This window comes from Poromitra crassiceps (assembly GCF_964638095.1).
Source record: "Poromitra crassiceps genome assembly, chromosome: 18".
Lineage (NCBI taxonomy): Eukaryota > Metazoa > Chordata > Actinopteri > Beryciformes > Melamphaidae > Poromitra > Poromitra crassiceps.
Window position 1 is genome coordinate 19,146,573 of NC_139636.1, and position 15,459 is coordinate 19,162,031.

Here is a 15,459-nt window from a genome sequence, read left to right on the forward strand (position 1 = left end):
AAAGTGGGTTACGGGGTCGTTTTGAGTGGGTTGTGGATGTGTACATGAAAAAAAAAGTTAACTCATTGTTACCTCAACCAGGATAATCAAAGCCTCATGAAACTTTACAGCCACAAACTAGAGACCTATGGCATTCAGGGGATGGCTTTCCAGCTACAGTATATTGACAATAAAGCAACTTCCAGAACAGAAGTGCTCGCCACCCAATATCAGAAAAATCCAATTCTTACAGAAATCTCAAAATTTCAAAACGTTTTCCACCGAGCTTTGGGGGTGGGGGGGGCTTTTTTCAGGTTAGAGCAACAGCCCTTCAAAATGTCTCTGCACGTCAATGAATGCAACACAGACGTTTGCAAGTGCAAAATTCAAAATCAATATTGGAACCCACTTCTATTTTGACGATGATGTGATGGTTTTCAATATTATGGTATAGCCACCGACAGCGGTGCCATGTTTCACACATCGCTCCACTGTTCCAAAGTCCCTCTTTCGCAGATGTCTATACTTGCCAATGGAGTCCAGGAGGGTAGGAGAGGCCAGCCAATATAAACAATGGCAACCGCTCAATGCAACTACTGGTTGATCAATGGGTCCCGGAAGGTATAAAATGTCAGACAACAGTAGCGTGACCACCTCTGAATTGTTCTGCTGCAGGACAGCAGACGTGATTTATATGGGACAAAGCGGGACGCGTGAGAGAAGGACATGCAGGGAAAGATGAGAGGAGGAAAGGGAGGATGATGAGAAGGAAGAAAGAGAGGATCAAAGGCGCTCGCTGACCGATCCGGCTGACTCTCTGTTATGAGTGTAAAGTCTCGCCCGAGCCGCTGAATAAAAGAGTCAATGCGATGTTCCAGACACGGCTGCTGTGTATTCAAAGTTCAGCTGTGCTACTTTTCGAGGATTGCGACACACAATTCCGAAGAAACCGACACACCGGCATTTGCAGACGGTCGATCAGATGATGCAACTTTTGCAAAATGACAGCGCCACTCAGTCAGTCATGAGGAGATATGGCCGCTCACAAGGCCTTATAGGCATGCAGGTCTTGTCTGTGCTGAAAGAGAAAGAGGAGTCAAAGTGTAAGGTGTTAATAGGGCAGAATGACTCGTAGAGAAGCTGCCATACCACGTGCAACTTCTTCAAAAATCTCACCTCAGTTATCATTATACATGCTGAGGTGAGCTCTACTTCAATGCCTGATTTCTTGTCTTTCCCCTAACGTGTCCCTATGGTGCGCTTTGGGGGCTCTTACTCAATGGTGGGGAAATTAGGGTATAAGGAAGAAATAAAGTGCGAGAAGACGTGCGGCCTGAAAAAGCATCAAGGGCAGCCGGAATGCTTTCCAGTAGATTGGTTCTGAGTGAAGGTACAGCTGAGCTGACACAACAGTGAAGCTGTATCATTGTCTACTCCTCCAAAATGTCAGCTCAAGTATTCCATCCTGCACCGAGTGACACGCGGCACGATAGTGCCTCCATGCTTTGAGGAGGTCTATCCACATTCGGAGAACTTCTCATTAGAATCGAGAGCTGCGTGTCATTTTTTCCCCACCTCCACTTAGCGCTCATTCAAACGCTATGAAAAAAAAAGTGTTTTGCATCTCATCTGCCCTTGCGTGAAGGTCCCGATCACCGGTAATGGGCTGGAGAGAGAGAGAGAGAGAGAGAGAGAGAGAGAGACGGACAACACAAAGTGGAACCTTTCGTCCCATCAGCACTTGGCGAACACGGTCCGGCGCCATTATAATTATGATTCTCCATCTGCATTTAGTTTAATTCACATCTCTCCGCTCTCCCCACCTCTGGATCTCTTCACTTCCACGCTTCTCCTTCTCTCTCTCTCTCTCTCTCTCTCTCTCATCCTGAGGGTTTGCCTCTAACACAGCCCACCCCCTCCTCCTCTTCCTCCTCCACCCCGCTGCCTCCTCCACCCATCTCCAGCTTGTTAAATGTGATTGACAGGACTGGATATTTGTGGTGAGTGTCGGGGCAGTGTGGGCTCGGAACTGGAAGAGAGATCTCCATCGCATGGGGACTGCATGAAAGTCGTATCAATATACTTGCTTTGACTTTGCGAAGGACTGTTGGACCTTCACCCATTTGTCACAGATCACACAATGATGAGAGATGCGAGTGCGTCGCACTCTCGATTTGACTCTTCAGAAACAAATTCGATATTTCGGCGATTTCACGGAACTTAAGATGCGTTGCATTTGACTGGAGCTTTGAAACAGATGTCCAATCCCTGTAATTTATTACCAGGCACGCTGCTGAATGGTGATCAAGGTCGTGATTTCCATCCAGTCTGAAGAGATCAGCCAACACAGCAGAAATGGCCTCTAATGTGGGAGTATGTGCGTTGAAGTGTGTATGAGCGTGTGTCAGTGTTTGCACACATTGCATCTGTGTGTGTGTGTCTACTCTGTATTCATGTGTGTCTTTGGCATCTCATCTTTTTGGTGGGATACAACCGTTTTGTCATGAGATATACAGTAGGTCCACCATTCCACAAGAATTTCAGGAAATCCATCTTGTGCGCTTTCACACAAGCAGGCAGCTCCAAATCATTTCCATCTCATTTTCCTTCCCCGTCATATTTTATGAAATCTATCACTCAGAACTCTACAGCACAGTTCCTGCAGCCCACAGTACTGCATATTGCTTCTGTCAGGTGAAATCCTCATGTCTCCAAGATGTCAACTTTTCACGGAGCAAGGAGCCTTGTTTTTAGCTTTATCACCATTCCTTTTCCAACACATTCTCATTCCCATCACGTCCTATGTTCATGTTTTGTCAGGACCCCTTGGAACATAATGACGCACCCTGTTACAGTACATTCCTCCGCTGTTACAAACATAAGTAAACACATGTCGCGCCGTTGGTTAGGTTTAGGCAACAAAGCCACTCGGTTGGGTTTAGGCAACTAAAGCAACTTTGTTATATGTTATATAGGGACTACAAATACGCATAGTGGCGCCGGAAGTACTTTTAGGTAGGGGGTGCTGTAAGGAAGGGACCCTCGGTGCTGCCCGAAGAAAATTTGACGTTTTTTGGACTTTCATCCATATTTAGAAGAAGATTTAATTTTAAATAACCATTAGGATTATACTGTTGTGATGTCATTATTCAGTATCTTCTCCTTTTCTCACTCACTTTCATGTAAGCACCTGCTCTCCCTTTAGTCGTTTTACACTACAACAGACAGCAACACAGGCATAAACACTGAACTTATTATTATTATTATGGAAAACCAGAGAGCTGGGAAGCACAAACTGTTTTTTAATGCATTTTGTTGGTGGTATAAACACAAGACAGCCAAATCCAACAATTTCGAAAATACCATTTCTTGCCACCGGGGGGTACTGCAGCACCCTCAGCACCCACCTTCCAGGTCCCTTGCATAGGCATTTGGAAGGCTCTGGCTCAAGTAATCTTCTCAATGTCAGCACACTCTCATATGGAGAGGATCTAAGTTAAAGTGTACAAACTAATAAAAAAAAAGAGGGTGGAAGAAATAAGTCAAACATCAATCAAATGAAGAGTAAAATAAATGTTGGCTCAGGATATATCCTGATAGCAGAGTGCACACATTATGCCAGAGACCAAAAGGTGGCCGGTTCAGCCTTGGGGCTGATCAGAAAACTCCAAGATTTTTTTTTTTATATCTTACAGGTCAAGAAGTTAACCATGAAGCAGGTCAATGAGGCAGCAGCAAAGTCAACTTCCCACACGAAACAACAGGCACAGGCAGGCAGAGGAGACCCCTTTTAACAGGTAAATAACCCATTACTGAATATATGGGGTTCCAGAAACCACTGGAACAGGTAAGTATTATGTTAATAAATATGTAGAATTTCTTAATGGGTGTTAGATAAACCAACCAAATCTGTTTTAATTTACTTAATTACTTAATTTTACTACAAGTCAGCCATAATACAACATATAATAAATAAGATACATGAGTACATGAGAAATATATAAGTCCTGTAAAATTTAAATCAACAACCATCACAAAATAAACACAGAATAGGAGGGGCAGAGCCCACCATAAGGAAGAACCAAACAATAATAACTGGCTCCACCCCTTCCAGACCCAAATGAACCCTAATATTTATACTGTAATAGATTTGACAAAAAAATAAAAAATATTTTCTCGTTCATTAAGTCCATTTGGGTGGATAGTATTTAGTTTATTAATCCAAATCCTTTCTGCCCTTTGTCTTTGGGCTCTCGACCAATGAGCGTTGCTCTCCAAGCCTCTATAATAATTTGTGTAAGCAGAACCCCGAAACACATTAACCCCGCCCAAAAATGCGACATTCCAACTTCCAACTCATAAATGTAGGCTATTTTTGTTGTTGTTGCTCAAAACAATCTGGCAACAAGATATGCAAATGATGCAGGATGCAGGATTCCCCACAATTCATCTCCTCGTAGTCCCACCTCCACGAATAAACAGTTTGTTAATCAGCGCAGATTGTTCCACAAATGCTGATCAGTCGGATTTTATAGACCAGACTGAGAAATACGTGAGCTCACCACTGTCATGGTAACCCCTAGCTAGCGAAGGTGCTAACACTAGCGTCAATGTTAGCGCTACTAAAGTTGTCAGAGGTGTCACCTCCGACACAATATTGTTATCCAAGATTTTGATGCCATGGTATGTTCACATGCCAGTGCCTAAGTTTAAGCTCAAACACAGCCTTCTTCGGCTGTGTCATTTCGGGTTCAACTGCTCCACTGCGCCAGATGTATCGGTAATCAGTTCGGTGCTCAGTGGTGCGAGGGTGTATTGCAGTTTACAATTTAGACCATCGGCTGCGCTTCCTTGAATATCGTGGATATAAGACTCAATCCAGTTGCTGTAGCCCTTTTTTTTTATCCTGTACACATTCTTCTGCCCATTTATCGATGTGATCAAACGAAATTGGTGTGACAGAACTCAAACTTTTGGTCTATGCTCCCATGTTCAGACAGGGGTTTGGATGAGAGTCTCGTTGCGTTCCCAACCAGCGGGTGATGTCATCCCAAGATGGCCGGGCTGTGAATAAGGTCCATGTCTTGTGCACATAAGCGATTTTTTCCGCAGGTATCCCAGCATGCTTTGCAAGGCGATGAGCGGCAGATGGACACCCAATAAAGCTGCAGCACCAAGTGATCAACCATGGGACAGCAGGCGTCTGCACGCAAAAAAAAATTGCCTATGTCAAGCCGTCACGGCCCCTACACACCACGAATTCGCATGTATTCATGTAGCTGGTCGCTTGGTGCTGCTGCTTGATTGGCTGTCTTGCTGTCTTTCCATCTTGAATTGGTCGATTTCAAATTTGCCCCTCCTCTCATCGCTGTCGTCCGCCGCCAGGAATCCCAGCAGGCTTTGCAAGGCGATAATAATAATAACCGACGTATCCAATAAAAAATGAATGGGCAGCAGCGACTCCCAGCGTCTACACGTGAAAACATTCGGTGTGGTGAGTAGGGCCTGTCATTCACTCTGCCCGGGGCGAAATCTCATCTACTCACGCGTTTGCATTGACTTTGTATGTAATCTCGTTCTGCGACTATAAAATCTGGCCTTTGTATACGGAAAACGTTAAAACCAAAATTAAAAATACAACATGTGCCTCGCTCGGGAGTCAGGTGCCAGCGACCTACTTCAACATCAACGAGAAGCATGTAATCCATCAATTGAAGGTAAAACATTCACAAACATGCCCACACACACACACATGCACACACACACACACACACACACACACACACACACACACACACACACACACACACACACACACACACACACACACACACACACACACACACCAACACCCACACTGTTGTAATTATGTTAGATGTGCAGGATTGATAGGCACCTGTCTGATGTCCTCTTATCTATGCTATGATACGATCAGCGATCTTCGCCAATGTGTGATGCACGTGTGTGGTCACCTAGTGTGTGTGCGTGCGTGCATGTGAGCATATCAGTGTGATGTCCTTAACAAAGACATGATGACAGGACTGATGGATATCACCTCCACAGCACAGAGATAACTTAAGGTTATGAATATAACCCCGGTTTTATGAATAATAAGAGTGAGATGACTCACTTATGAGAGATGCTCTCCTTCTCGCTCATACAGAAGCACTACTTTATCTATGCCAAATCCCTGATTTGAAGTTGGAGGAAAAGCATTTTCCCTCCGCTATTAGGGGCGGAGCCCCACCGTTATGAAGGGAAGTGGAGACAGCCCGCTTATCCTGATAAGCATTCTTCTTGCCCACCCTGGCAAGAAGGGTTGTCTGGTGAGATGCCCAGCACTGTGGCTCCTGCATTACATTGTGGCTCGCTGGAGAAGCTAAGCAGGTCTCGCTGTGGCGTCCTTACTGGAAGTGGTGTGTGGACGACCAGAGTAGGAGGTGCTCTTCCCTCTGTCTCATGAATAATATCCCCAATGGCCCAGGGCAGAGACAGGGATTCTGTCCTGTGAGTGAGCACCGTCCTTCGGATGAGACATTAAACTGGGGTCCTGACTCTCTGTGGTCATTAAAGATCTCAGCTTATCACAAGAGTGGGCGTGTAACCCCGGGGCCCTAGCAAAATTCCCACACAGGCCTTCCTTCCATCATGGCCACCTAATCATCCTCATATCTAATTGGCTTGCCTTGTTCAGTTCTCTACTCTCCCCTGAGAGAGCAGATGTCTGGTGAGCGTTCTGGTGCAAACTAGCCTCATCAAACATCACTCATGTGGGTGCTACACATCGGTGATGAATGAGTTGAGTCCCAAAACACACACACACACACACACACACACACACACACAGACACACACACACACACACACACACACACACACACACACACACACACACACACACACACACACACACCTGGACCCCAGGAAGACTAGCTGACGTCTAGGCGTCAGCTAATGGGGATCCTTTTTAATAAACAAATAAACACACCCCTGATATGTGTAGCACTTTGAGGGGCTTGTAAAGCGCTATTAAAAAAATATATTATTTATTATTATTAAACTCACCCAAATAATCTGAGTAGTTGTAGTCGAGTATTTTTTAGACAGGCTTACTCTGACTAGCAGTACTCCTCTCTCTGTAGGCCTACTCCTACCTCTATGAGAATACAAGACAAAATGTATACTATGCACTTATACAAAATCCATTCAATCCATCCATATTACTTAGGATGGAAACAAGAGCCTAGCATATGGCTTCTATGAGCACACAAAGTTTGTACTATGATTAGAAATTATATTAGACACTTGAGCACAATATTTAGAACCCTTATAGTCCATTAGAGGAAATTACATCCACACTAAAAAAAAAAGTAGGGCATTTTTCATACTGTGAGTACACGCTTTTGGCCTCTGCTCCCTGCATGAGAGCCTTATTACCCTCGTAAAAGCCTCATTTAACCAGGCGACCTGACTAAAGACGAAGACTTATTTACAGTCTGGCTACAGGGGTTGGGGAAAACCATGGGGATTTTCTTCCGAGAAAATAGAGATGTAGCCTAATATTGTATAAAAGTACAAGGATATTGGGATCCAGAAGAAATACTGTAAGCTATTTCACAGTGGGAGTCTGCTGATTTCTTGTAACTTGAAAAATGTATAAAAGTAAATATTGCATAAGAGAGAACTAACCTCAGCCAGTAAGCCAACCTAAGAGCAAACCTTCGTGTGTTTCAGAAGGCGGACTCGACTATTTCACATTGAGACTCTGATTTCTTCTAACTCCCCAAAAAGATCAGGTGTTTTGATTCAGGAATACTTGCCAGTGTGTTAACAGGTTGTTTTCATTCGCAAAGGTCAGCGGGTTGTTTTGATTCCACAGCTATAGGTCATGGGTACGTTCTAGACGTAAGCCATCCGTCAGACGGTGTATAGTGCCGAGTCACTCCAGATGGGATCCATCATACAGAGACCTCAAGGCTGATGCTGTTTGGCTTAAACATCTCCAGCTTCGGGAACTGCTTTCAGTTAGCTAATATGGCCCATCAGGTTTAAACACACACTCATGCAGGCACACGTTTGTATGGCGTGCGGTCACGGCCATCCCGCATGCGAAAACAAATCGATTGAATTCCGCAATCTCCATGAGAGCAAATGATTTTCATTTTCACACAAAATGTGTTCCACCCACGCACACGCAAGCGCACGTCCCATTGGCCTTGGGACTCCAAATGGATATTGCTCGCCCAGTTGTAGTGTTTTAATTAAAAGTTTGTCCAACTTATTCAGGCTTCCTTCCTTGTTAAATCCAAGCACACAAAGAGGAGGGTTACAAAACGACAAAATAAATGAAAGAAGCTAACATGAAAAATGAAATCAGGGAAATCAGAAATCAGGGAAAGGGGATACTGAAGCCAAAAACGTTACGACATTTTGACGTTTCCGGTGTAGAGCAGACGTCACCAAGACTCCCGCTTCCATCGTTGTTTACAGTCCGACGACGTCTCATCATACCTGTTATCTATTTATGGGTTCACTGAAATGTCTCATCATACCTGTTATCTATTTATGGGTTCACTGAAATGTCTCATCATACCTGTTATCTATTTATGGGTTAACTGAAATGCCGTCTGGACATCGATCATTCTAGCCTCAATCGCACTGTAAACAACGACCGCCGTGCACGGAATCAGAAGTCTTGGGGCGGAAAACCCCAAACTATGGGCCGTCTGTCCCAGAGTCTTACAGCCCGAACACACCATACGCCGAAGCAACGCTGAAGCTACGCAGCGTGGAGGCAGTTTCATTTCAGCATCCTTGTTAACAGGTGAGACCGATCACACCAGCCGCACGCCAAGCCACGCCGAAGCTACGCTGCATGCAGGCTGCAGCGATAGTTTCAGCTTCTGTTCTATTTTTCAAGTGTGCAGGGCACTGCACGGGAGCAGCCAGGCATGAAGTCAATGCAAGTTGTGAGCGGGGGGAGGGCAGCGCCGAGCGAGGCGCTGAGGAAAAGAGAGTGCTTCTGGTGTGAATGGCAAGGCTCCTGCTGGAAGCTTCCGTGAAGTGCTGCTTCAGCGCTGCTTCTGAGAAGTCTATGGTGTGAACCAAGCGTTGTCACACTGACAAGACTCTGGTGCCCAGATTGCACAGTGGCTCATTAATCAACAAGGTGTCCTAGATGGTGTATGAAAAATCAAAGCGCACCTGCCCGGTGAATCGATCCCCATCAGCATAAAACATTTGCCACAATTGCCGGTGGTGAAGAGCTGCAAAGTGATATTAAATAACACTCTTTTTTGTTCAGAAAAAAATCCCATATCCAATGGAGCAGAAAATGCGTAAAATGCACACAGGAGGAGCAATAAAAACATATACTATTCCTCATTTTAGTGTGTCTCTGCAGTACACCATGACCTTATTTAATTTATGGTATGTTTAATCTCCATCATATAAAAAAAAATCTTATTCCTAAGAGGCAGGATTTAAGTGACTTGAGATTCTCTATCTATAAGACAGAGACCCCTAGTCTGTATGTGTACTGTAGCGTATGTGACGGGGATGGGAGGGGGATCTGGGTTTTGTTAAAAGTGAGGAGCTCCAGTTTGGCCCTGCCTCAAGTCAAGGAGACAGCGCGTGCAACCGCCACCCGCTGGTACCAGGCTCTCTATCAACACACCACTGACAGGTCCTGGGAACATCTCTCTCTCTCTCTCTCTCTCTCTCTCTCTCTCTCTCTCTCTCTCTCTCTCTCTCTCTCTCGCCCTACCTCCCCCTCTCTCTCCTACTTTCTCCCTATCTCTCCCTCTCCGTTCATCGCAGCTGTAGCGGTGCGCTCCAAACAAACGCGCTCCCCAGTTCAGGATGGCCTCGTCTCCGTCTCCGTCTCCTCACCCTCACCACTGTCAATGACGCTGCGCAGCCTGCTGTAGTTCGGGTCGGGGCTCCCCGAGTTTTAGCTGCGCTAATCCTCTGTCCGCTGTTTCGCCTTTCCATTTCCCCCCTTCTTTTTGGATTGAAACAGTGAAGCACTGTCGACTCCTCTGAAGGGCGCCTGCTCCGAACATGGGAATGTATTTGCATGTGCTGCTTTTGCAGTATTTCGTCTCGAGTTTTGTGTGCAATGCCGTGGCTTTCGTGGAGGAGCCCGCCGCCGGCAGGTTGGACGGGTACTGCGGGCGGATCCTCCGGGCGCAGACCCAGGGCACCCGGAGGGACGGGTACCATGAGTTCCGAATCCGAGTGGAGGGGGACCCGGAGAGCTACCAGCCCGGCAACACCTACAGAGGTAACGTGAGAGTTTGTTGTTGTTGTTGTTAAAGTCGATTGGCGCATTCCGTGCGTAAACTTGCGCCAAATTAAAAGTGGGCACCGCTTGTCAAGTTGGAAAATGTAGCATACAGGGCGCTGCACATCATGTAGCGCATTGGCCGTTTTCTTTCTTCTTCTTTTTCATGAAACTTGAACAAGAGACATAGCCTATCACAATATGTTTGCGCACTATTACGCATTTCATAGCAGTCGTACACGTATGTTACAGCAAAATGTAGCCTAATAATTGCAGCTGTGGGACACAGTTTCTAAGCCATATCACCAATTAGCCTATCTCTCTCTCTCGCTCTCCCTCTTTCTCTCTCAAGTGTGTGTCTCACTGTGCGTGACGTGTGTCTATCTCAGTGCTCCACACACGGAGAGATTGGGCTTGATAGTCTACTTAGTTATAATGGCTGACCTATTGTCTACTTCCTCTACTCTTCCTGTTCCTGTCAGCAACTGGACACACACACACACACACACACACGCACGCACACACGCACGCACGCACGCACGCACGCACGCACACACACACACACACACACACACACACACACACACACACACACACACACACACACACACACACACACACACACACACACACACACACACAGAGAGAGGGAGAGAGAGAGAGAGAGAGAGAGAGAGAGAAGAGAAGAGAAGAGAAGAGAAGAGAAGAGAAGACAGATCTGGCTCTAATTAAGCTGACCTGTACAATTGATCCCAAATGCATTTGGCCATATACATCTATAATGGTCTACTACTCTATAGATTCTCAATGAGTTAAACCTGTTTTTTCAACTCAGCCCACCGTCACTCAAAAAGCCCCCCCCCCCCTTTCCCCCCAAGTCAGTCATTTTGAGAGTGGAAACAAATCGCCTGCCTATTGAATCAATCATTGAAACTGGGGTGTTTTAGGGTTTTATAGGAGCTGACATGCTATACACTCTAATGCTTCATGCTGGGGTGTTTTAGGGTTTTATAGGAGCTGACATGCTATACACTCTAATGCTTCATACTGGGGTGTTTTAGGGTTTTATAGGAGCTGACATGCTATACACTCTAATGCTTCATACTGGGGTGTTTTAGGGTTTTATAGGAGCTGACATGCTATACACTCTAATGCTTCATACTGGGGTGTTTTAGGGTTTTATAGGAGCTGACATGCTATACACTCTAATGCTTCATACTGGGGTGTTTTAGGGTTTTATAGGAGCTGACATGCTATACACTCTAATGCTTCATACTGGGGTGTTTTAGGGTTTTATAGGAGCTGACATGCTATACACTCTAATGCTTCATACTGGGGTGTTTTAGGGTTTTATAGGAGCTGACATGCTATACACTCTAATGCTTCATACTGGGGTGTTTTAGGGTTTTATAGGAGCTGACATGCTATACACTCTAATGCTTCATACTGGGGTGTTTTAGGGTTTTATAGGAGCTGACATGCTATACACTCTAATGCTTCATACTGGGGTGTTTTAGGGTTTTATAGGAGCTGACATGCTATACACTCTAATGCTTCATACTGGGGTGTTTTAGGGTTTTATAGGAGCTGACATGCTATACACTCTAATGCTTCATACTGGGGTGTTTTAGGGTTTTATAGGAGCTGACATGCTATACACTCTAATGCTTCATACTGGGGTGTTTTAGGGTTTTATAGGAGCTGACATGCTATACACTCTAATGCTTCATACTGGGGTGTTTTAGGGTTTTATAGGAGCTGACATGCTATACACTCTAATGCTTCATACTGGGGCATCAAAAACAAGGATGGAAATCAGATGTCACCTTGTCTCCGAGTCTTCCCGCTGAGATCCTCCTCCACATAATGTCAAGTTGGGTGTGTGACGGTGCATTTATCAATCTGGAGGCAAATTCCAATCTTCTATCATGGACCTGTGAAGGACAGCCAGGGCGAGGGGAAAACAGACAGAAGTTATTCCCCAAGCCAGTACCGCTTTTACATTCAAATTAAATAACTTGTTAAAATTGGATAAGATTGAAAATATTGACATCTTTAATCTTGGTGCCAAGACGAGCTATTTTTATTTTATTTTTTAAGATAAATGGGTCGGTATCAAAATGCAGGGTGCAGAAGGGTGAGCCCTATTCCAAATAAAATTCCGCCCACATCTCATTACAACTCCCTTTCCTGGCCTTGTTCCCCATACAAAACTTCCTGCAGGAGATTTATAGTCTCTCTCTCTCTCTCTCTATCTCCCTCTCTCTCTCTTCCTCTCTCTCTTCCTCTATTTACAACCAACCATCACTCGTTCACATCCCATTGATGCTCACAGAGTAATGCTCCTTTTGTATCTGCCTCTTAATGTGTTCTCATCAACAGTCTCACAGAAAATTGTAACATAGCAACGTTTTGGAGCAACGTTGCTATGTTACAATTTCGTCTCGAAAATTGTAAAATGGTAACGTTCTGAGATCTTAGGGTTAGGGTTAGGGTAGGGGGAGGGGTTAGAAACAGAAAATCTCCGTAGACCACGCCCAAACCACGCCCACCCCTGTAGACACGTACGTTTTTTTTTTTTACAATTTCGGAGCCGAAATTGTAAAATAGCAACGTTGCTCCACAAACGTTGCTATTTTACAATGCTACATGTGGCCCTGACCCTAATGTGCCACTGGGAAAGCCTCCTTTATGCACTGTGTGTAGGTGGAATAGTGCACGTGATCATAACACTCTCTCTCTTCTGCACACAGTGTCTCTCTTGGCAACCAGCCCTGCTTACTTCCGAGGGTTCACCCTCATCGCGCTGAAGGAGGGCAGGGAGGGCACCACAGACGAGCACTACGCCGGCCAGTTCCAGGTAAGAACAGTGAGGAACTGAAAGCGGGAATCGCTGACTAAACCAGAAAAGAGAAAGATGAGCTCATTTGCATCGTTTTAAATGCACATGAGAGTCAGCGCCGTCACCCCCCTCAGTCTTCTGATAAGGAGGTATTGCTGACAGATGCAACATAGCTCTCCTTGGATGAAGCTCGAGAAGCGAGCACTCTCCTCCTGTTGTGGGATCTAGTTGGCTTGTGGAGCTTCTGCCATGGGTGGGGCGGACATGGCACACTTCCTGCTGAGCAGCAGATATCTCCTCCAGCGAAAGAGGGCGAGAGAGAGAAGGAGACAGAGCGAGAGAGCATGTGAGAAGAAGGATCGAGAGAGAGAGAGAGAGAGAATGCGAGAAGGAGAAAGAGATGTAAGATGTTTTTGTTCAGTAACACGGCACCTACTGAGCAGAGCTTGTGAGGACAGAGACAGACCTCCCCAATACAATGACCTCCCGCTCAGTGTACAGGAACACACGACTCACACTGATCCTCCTAACCACACTCTTAGCAGACAGGCCAGGAGGTGCTGTTATGTGGCCAACAGCTGGAGGAGAGTAACAAGGAGCTTCATTCTGTACTTGATGGCTCCCATCTTTGGACCACGTCATCATTATGCAACGCTCTTCACAAGAACAGAGTGATGCACATTATTTACTAACCCCCTCACCTTATAGTGGCCATTCTCAAGGTCCTTGTTTTTATTGTTTTGTTGTTGTTGTTATTGTTGTTTTGACTTTGTTGCTGGTGTGTCTCTGCGCTGCTCTTCAGAGATGAGCTCTCAATCAAACATTTGTGTGCAGTACTGTGACGTCTTTCTGCTTGGATCTTGTTGATGGCTGCAGTTTGAATTTCTCTTTTCTTTGTCTGTTCAGTCATGGTGGCTCTCACTGCTCATGCTGACTACCCACTTCTTCTTCTGTTCATTATAAACAAACAAACAAACAAACAAACAAACAAACAAACAAACAAACAAACAAACGAAAAAAACACATCACTTCCTGTGTGGCAGAGGATTTTTCCCATGAAAGAGCTACACCAGATGTTTATGAACATACTTGAAAAGCTTTATGAACTGGTTATACGTTCAATCACTGTTGTGCTACATCAATCGGTCATAGAGAGCAGCAAAACAGACAGTTATTTTGATGAAAATGTAACATTAGATGTTGCTGCGAAGCGGCTTCACTCGTGCGTCAGAGTGGCGACTTCTGCTCAAACAGAAACACCTGAGACAGGAGCAAACATTTCAACCCTTACTTTCAGAAAAATAAATGTTATACAGGACTACATTTTGCCACTGGCTGCAGCCATACAGTGACAAAACAGTCCACCTTGAGTCCACCTTCACCCATTTATTTGTTTTTTTGTTCATTCATTCAATTAATTTAACAATTTGCTCTACTTTCTGTGGTATTTCTGTATTGTGAATTCTCAACGCTTGACTCTACAGTAGTTCAACCTCTGCATGTAGTACAGTAGCACAGCTGCTTGGTCTACTTTCCAACTGTAGCAGTTGTACTGAATTATAATTAAGTTCATTTGGAATGAACAGCAAGAATAAAATAGATAAAGACACAAATGATGTAAATATTTGTAATTAAAAATGTGTTTTTTTGTTTTAAAAGATGAGACTTTTCCACCCTAAGCTCATCTTGCTCCTCGTCATGCGGTTTGTGTAAAAGTGCTGGTTTTGACTCTAGTCTTCGGGGCGTAGACTAGACTCCAGCATGGTCAGGAGGGCCTGTATGTATCTTGTATCCTTAGATACAAGATCATGTATGGCAGGGCTATTCAACTATTGTTCAGGGGGGCCACATTGTCCAAAAGCTAAGGGCGGGGGTGCGGGTAATTCTATTTTCAGAAACAGAAATAAAAAATAATCCACAGATGAAAAATGGAAACAGGACTTGATTCCGAGGACGAGCACGCATTCCTTCAGCGCTCACAGCGTCCCAGGTGGGAATCGAAGCCAGGACCTTCTAGCTGTGAGGCGACAGCGCTTACCACTTGATTTTTATGTGCTGCTGAAGACTCTCTGTGTCATCAAGAGAGAGGGAGAGAGGAGAGTCAGACAGAGAGAGAGGGGGAGAGAGATAGAGGGGGTAGAGAGAGAGAGAGGAGAGACAGACAGAGATAGAGGGGGGAGACAGAGAGAGGTGAGGAGGCGAGAGGAGAGACAGACAGAGATAGAGGGGGGAGACAGAGAGAGGTGAGGAGCGAGAGGAGAGACAGTGAGGGAGAGATAGAGAGCGTTATGGGAGGAGCAAAGGGATGATGTCTTTCTCAGTTGAGAGAGAGAGTCGGTAGAGCGAGTTAGAG

At 45.2% G+C, this 15,459-nt stretch overlaps 1 protein-coding gene across 1 annotated transcript in view; it reads left to right on the forward strand.

Moving 5' to 3' along the window:
* The first annotated feature begins 9,744 nt into the window (after positions 1–9,744).
* Positions 9,745–15,459, forward strand: part of spon1b (spondin 1b) — a 94,389-nt gene continuing 88,674 nt past the window's right edge. Inside the window, exons 1-2 of the mRNA XM_083654450.1 lie at positions 9,745–10,264; positions 13,018–13,124. Coding sequence (XP_083510576.1) covers positions 10,042–10,264; positions 13,018–13,124 — 330 coding nt within the window. The 5' untranslated portion in view covers positions 9,745–10,041. The remainder of the gene's footprint in view (positions 10,265–13,017; positions 13,125–15,459) is intronic.